The sequence below is a fragment of the Conger conger genome, chromosome 18, assembly GCF_963514075.1.
Source record: "Conger conger chromosome 18, fConCon1.1, whole genome shotgun sequence".
In the NCBI taxonomy this organism is placed as follows: Eukaryota; Metazoa; Chordata; class Actinopteri; order Anguilliformes; family Congridae; genus Conger; species Conger conger.
In genome coordinates this window covers 25,313,260-25,319,133 of record NC_083777.1, presented here as the reverse complement: position 1 = coordinate 25,319,133, position 5,874 = coordinate 25,313,260, and the positions used below count along the sequence as shown (strand labels likewise).

Sequence of the window (5,874 nt, the reverse complement as noted above, 5' to 3'; positions counted from 1 at the left end):
GAAAAACATCACAAAATCTTCACATATAATCTCATTCCTCATAGACGGTGAACTGTTGAACATGAAGTGATAAAATAACAACAAAGCAACAACATCCTTATTTTTATTTTCTTTTTTTAATAATCTTCAGTACTTTTCTGCCATTTGACAGGAATGCATGAGAGACAGATCGGCTCAAACATCTTCACATGAAAGCTCCCCCCCCCCCACCCCCATTCATATTTTAATGACACTTAAGTTTAATCATCACTGTTTTATCTTTTACAATTATTATCCTGTCAGTAAAGCTTCTAAACCATGTCACCCTGCCCACAGGGCCACATCAGGCCTCAAACGCTGGCCAATCGCAAAGGATCGTCCAGAAACTAGCCAAAGAGAGACCCCACCCCCCCACCCCACACTCTGTGACCCCACCCCACCCCGACACGCCCAGATGTCAGATAACATGTAGACTCCCGCCCCACCCCACTCCACCCCAAAAACATTCACAGCGCTGCAAGGAATTGGATTGGCTGGAGACCGAAGGGGGACTCAATAAAACGGAGAGACAGACACACATCCCCAGCAGACACCAGAACGCACAGTGGTGCATGATGGGATGGCTCGTACCACCCGCCCACATCTCCACGGCAACATCCTCTCTGGACGCGACACGGTATCCGTGCCGTTTGAGCTCACGCGGAGAACCCCAGATCCGGGATTTATAGCCAGATTTCTGCCAGCGTCTGATAAGAAGACAGAGTGAGGGGCACTGGTGTCTGCGGTTATGTACCGTCTATCGCCCTCAAAAACACAAAAAAAAAACCAACCCCTTCTACCAACATCCCCACTCCTGACACAGACGTGTAAGCAAGGCAATTCATCTCAGACACATTCAACCATTTTGTGTACGGCTGGCCTCCCAGAGCTGACCACTGCCGCGGCCCGAGGAGACAGGTCCAAAGGTCACCCAGAAACTTCTTTACTGTGACCGGAACAGTCCCAGCAAGGCCACACCTCCTCCCCACTCCTCTCCACTCCACTCCACTCCACTCCACACCCCCCGCCTCCGTTTGGACACGCCCTGCCGCCCTGTCACCAGAGCGCCGTTTTTTTGTTTATTTTAATTCCAAAGGTTGCTCCCACAACTGCTCCCCGCTGCCAAAATCTGATAATCCCGCTACAATTTGTCTCAGTTCAGGGTCGGGTATTATTAAAAACATCGGTATGCTGCTGTCAATGATTAAAAACTGATTTCCGACGTGCTATTCTTTTAAACATTAACCATTTTTTCTTGGAAGTGGTGGATTCTGACAAAGGTTGATTTTAACATCACTGAATAAAACAGATATATACACACAGGCATACCATTATATACAGAAAACAGCCACACCTGAATGTACAAAGACGAGAGTGTGGACAACCGCAGAGCTGGAATCAGGGTGTAATCAGCGACAGAGCCTTCCTTATCACACCGTTTCAGGCGTACAGAGAGGAACAGCGCCCCCTGTAGTCCGGGAGGGGTGATGGCATGATGGGAAGATGGAGGAAGGGGTTGAAAGTTGTCCTGGCTTTGCTAAGGTCTGCTAAAACCTGGGCAGTCAAAGGTGTGGCTCGCTGGGAGTCAACTCCTTTTTTTTTTTTTTTAACAGAAATGAATCAATAAAAAAATACTGAAAAAATGACTAAAAACATTCCCTGGAGAGAACACAAGCATTTCACTGGGAAACATTCTGAAAAATTATAATATACACAGAAGAAACGAGGTTCTTTGAAGATCAACTGGAAAGGTTGGTATTTGAAGGGTATGAGCAGCGCAGTGCATAGCACGGACCAATCCCACGCTGCGAATCTCTGCGCTGAGCCAATCGTACTGCATATGCAAATTCAGCCCTTTGAGTGACATCCCGTCTGCCATGCAACGGGAGTCACCTCTCCCAAAACAGTGACCTCATCACATCCTTCACTTACAATGTCCCTCACATCGCTCCTCAGTGCGAGCACTACACACACCCTCCATCTCTACATCCAATGTCTTCTTACAAGGTCACCGCATCAAGCAGTCTTTAAAACAGAAAAAAACACACTTTACCCTAGGAGTGTGCAGCCATGAAACCTGGCAGCCATATTCTCTATCAGGTTGGTGAAGCACAGTATTAACATAACTTCTTCACAACTCGGTAAGTCACATGACCGCTCCGCGCAGCCCGCGGCCAATCACGTCACTGGCGAGTGACCGGCACGGCTGCCACGGTGACCGTATGGAGCCCGGCACGTATCCCATCAGCCTCTGCTTCCGTACAGGGAGCGACACAGAAAACGCTTCCAGAAACGCGAAAGAACCCCTTTCTCGAAACGACATCGCTCTATTAGACCTGCATCGGATACCAGCGCGTTCCCATACGGGGGAAGGGGCGGGGTGGCGGGGGGAGGTTTCGGGAGAAAGGGGGGCTCCTCCTTCCTCCGTCCGGGCTGGCTGTGTTCCTGGAGGATTGATCCTGAGATTCTGCGGAGGGGGAATGAGACCCGGGACGCCTTTCCGGAATGACACAGATGTGTAAACGCCGGCTCACACACTTAAGACTTAAAAAAAAAAAAAAAAACGTCTCAGTCCAAAAAAAAAAACAAACAAACAAACAAACAAACAACAGAAGATTTCAAATCGCTTTAAAAATATTTCAGTCCAGAAAAGAGAAAAAATTGTCTCTAATTACTCCTAAAAAAAAAAGAAAGAAATAGCATATTACACACCCACCCACCCTCGAAAAAACAAAATCAGACTTTCGAAGACGCGGAGAAGCCGGCGTAGCGTAATCGAACGCCGGCCGCTCCCGTGTAAATCTGAACACTCTGATGAGCCGACTGGAGGGGGAATCGCGCAGAAGTCATCTTTTCGACATCGCCGTGATAAAACGAATAAAGGGTCAAAGGTCAAAAAAAACAAACAAATACTAAAACACAAAAAGACATACAGAGCGTAAGGTCTGAACGGTGGACGTGGTGCAGGCGGGACAGAGCGATGAAGGCGCCTTTCACACCACTAACCACAGCGCTGCGCCGTCCTGGAGGATCCAGCGTGCCCATTACACCCTCCATTACAGCATTACACCTAAAACTGGGCAACAAATTCATTCTTTTCCTCTTGTGAAGAAATGTGGTGGGAGAGAGTCCATGAGCATGGTCATTATCTAAGGAAGAAAGATGGTAACTGTAACGGCAATTTGTAATTTTTTTTTTTTATTGTATATTTTTATTATGTCCAATACCGTTAGAACGTGTATGGTGAACACCGTTAGAACGCTTGACAGCTGTGTGTGGTCGTCTGTCTGTTTAGAGCAGGAAGGGGAGTGGGTAGGGTGCTGGGTCAGGGGTCAGGGGTCAGGGGGTCGTAAGGGGATGCCTGCAGGGTCATGGCAGGTCACATGACAGGGATATGGGCCAGCCATCTCATTGGGCTTCTCCTGCTTCTGTCTGCCTATCACAGCCACTTCAGCCAGACCTGACTTCACAAGTATACAACTATGCACTGATGTCATAGACCTGTGTGTGCTTGTGTGTGTGCGTGTGTACATGTGTGTGTACACGTATGTGTGTGTGCGCGTGTGTATGTGTGTGCGAGCGTGTGTGTGTGTGTGTGTGTGTTGAGTTGCAGAGGTAGAGCAGCTCCTCTATGCTTTTGTCTTTTCATTCAACAGCACAATGACTAGAACTTTCCCTAGATAAAATTCAGTTAATAAAAGGAAATTAAAACTGAAAGCCAGGTTTTTCAGATTAAACCAACCCAAGGTTAAGCATCCTCTTCAATGCAAAAGAAGCATCCATTTTCTCTCTGTCTAAGAATGCTAATTTCTTCCCCAAAAATATATCCGTGTCTGAAGACATGCTAGTGTGAATCTGTGTGTGTGTTGTGTCTGTTAGAGCTTGTGTGTTAGTGTCTGTCTGTTTTTGATTGTTAGTGTCTGTGTGTGTTTCTGTGTCTGCGTTTTCTCCATGTTTAATCTTCAGTTAAATCTCCTGCATCATATAAAACAGCCGGGGGGGGCTATCTTCTCGAACCCTCTCGCTCAACCGATAAAACACTAAACCGAATATCATACCAGCCCATTTTTACACCAAACGCCCTTTTTTCCAACCAATCTGGAAATTAACAACTTCAAAACAAACAAACTAACAAACAGACAGACAAAAAGAACGTAAAAATAAACATCAAAGAACCAGGAAAAAGAAACTAGAAAAAAAAAACTAGCCCAGCTGTGCTCCCCTGGAAAGCGCAGTTACACCACCGGGCCTGTAGGGGGAGCTCAGAGCAGGACAGGGAGCGAACGCGCGGTTCTGGCTCAGGTTCTTACGAGGGGGTGGAGGGGGTGTGGCCGTCGCTGGGCGTGGCCGTGTCGTCGTTGGGCTCCAGGCTGTCCTTGGCGCTCAGCGTGCTGTCGGACGGGGGGGGAGTGACGGAAGAAGGGGGCGGGGTGACGGAGGACGGGGGCGGGGTCACGGAAGAAGGGGGCGGGGAAACGGAAGACGGGGGAGGGGTCACGGAAGATGGAGGCGGGGTCACGGAAGACGGGGGCGGGCTGACAGAAGGGGGCGGGCTGACAGAAGGGGGAGGGGTGTCGGGGGAGCTATCCTGCTGTCCGTTGGGCGTAGGCTCAGCGGGGGCGAGAGGGGGCGTGGCGGCGCCGGTGAGCGGGGAGGTCAGCGGCAGCGAGTTGGGTTCCGTGGGAGTGGCCGAGCCCACGGGGGGCGGGACCCCGCCCCGGGGGGCGGAGTTCAGCAGGCCCTCCGCCAGCGTGACCGGCAGAGACGAGTGCTTCTCCACCAGACGCCACTGCATGATGCTGGTGTCCTTGCCCCCCGTGGACACCAGGTGGCTGTCTCTGTGCAGGAAGCTGACGTTAGTCACGTGACTGCTGTGGGCGCTGTACTTGTAACTCGGGGCCTGGGGGGGGGGGGGGGGGGGGGGGAAGGGGGAGGGGGGGGGGGGGAGAGAGAGAGAGAGAGAGAGAGAGAGAGAGCAAGAGAGAGGTTAGCTGCTATGCTAATGAAGCACAGCGCAATAATGACACTGCCAGGAGACTGTTGCTAAAATTACAACTGTTACAGTAGTGTAGTTACAGCAATACTGTCAGCTAGTGCAGTTACAGTAGGGCAGTTACAGAGTGTACTGCGATTTAGTGCAGTTACAGTAGTCAGGGATGACAGTTTCCCGATTCCTCGAGGGAAAGTGTGTATGCATGCTTTTGGTTTCCACCAATTACCCTGGCTCAATTACACAATTAGCGGCGTACACCAATGCTGATTCACCAGCAGATTAATGTTTCATACTAGACCACAAGAGCAGTCCCCAGCTGCCCTTTCATTAGGGAGTTTAATGAAAGCCAGATTGAGCAGGTCAGAGGGCTAGCCCTGGCTTCTGTTCGGTCAGAGGGACCTCTCACCTTGGGTCTGGAGCAGGGGTACTGGAAGAGGTGCACTTTGCAGAAGTCATCGGCCAGTGCGATCACCTTCCTGTTGTGGGAGCGGATGAGCGCGTTGATGTCCGTCCCGTCCGATCCCTCAGGCCACACGCCTGTCCGAAACCAGACACAGAGCGCGTTTACACACACACACACACACACACACACACACACACACACACACACACCAGGAGACGCACTTACACACTCTCTGCGTTCAGCTTGAATGCTCTCCACAAGATGGTGCTATATTCCTGCCCCGTTCAGAACGGTCTTTGTTTAACTTTCTTTTAGCTAAAATATCCAACATTTGCACGTGGACCGGAGGACAGGATCCCAGAAAAACGACACGTCTGCTACGTCTCGCGTGCGTTTACACTCTCCCGTGGAAACGCAGACGCGTGCATTCCAAAGATTGCGGTCAGCCTTCCCGAACCTC

The 5,874-nt window shown here is 50.3% G+C and overlaps 1 protein-coding gene across 4 annotated transcripts in view; it reads right to left on the bottom strand.

Moving 5' to 3' along the window:
• Window positions 1-441: 441 nt before the first annotated feature.
• The window catches only part of LOC133117909 (echinoderm microtubule-associated protein-like 4), a 79,761-nt gene continuing 74,328 nt past the window's right edge, over window positions 442-5,874 (bottom strand). For all 4 annotated transcript variants that reach the window (XM_061227421.1, XM_061227419.1, XM_061227420.1 and 1 more), the window contains 2 exons: window positions 5,418-5,548; window positions 442-4,918 (listed from right to left, as the gene is read on the bottom strand). In XM_061227421.1, the coding sequence (XP_061083405.1) occupies window positions 4,325-4,918; window positions 5,418-5,548 (725 nt within the window). In that variant the 3' untranslated portion in view covers window positions 442-4,324. The remainder of the gene's footprint in view (window positions 4,919-5,417; window positions 5,549-5,874) is intronic.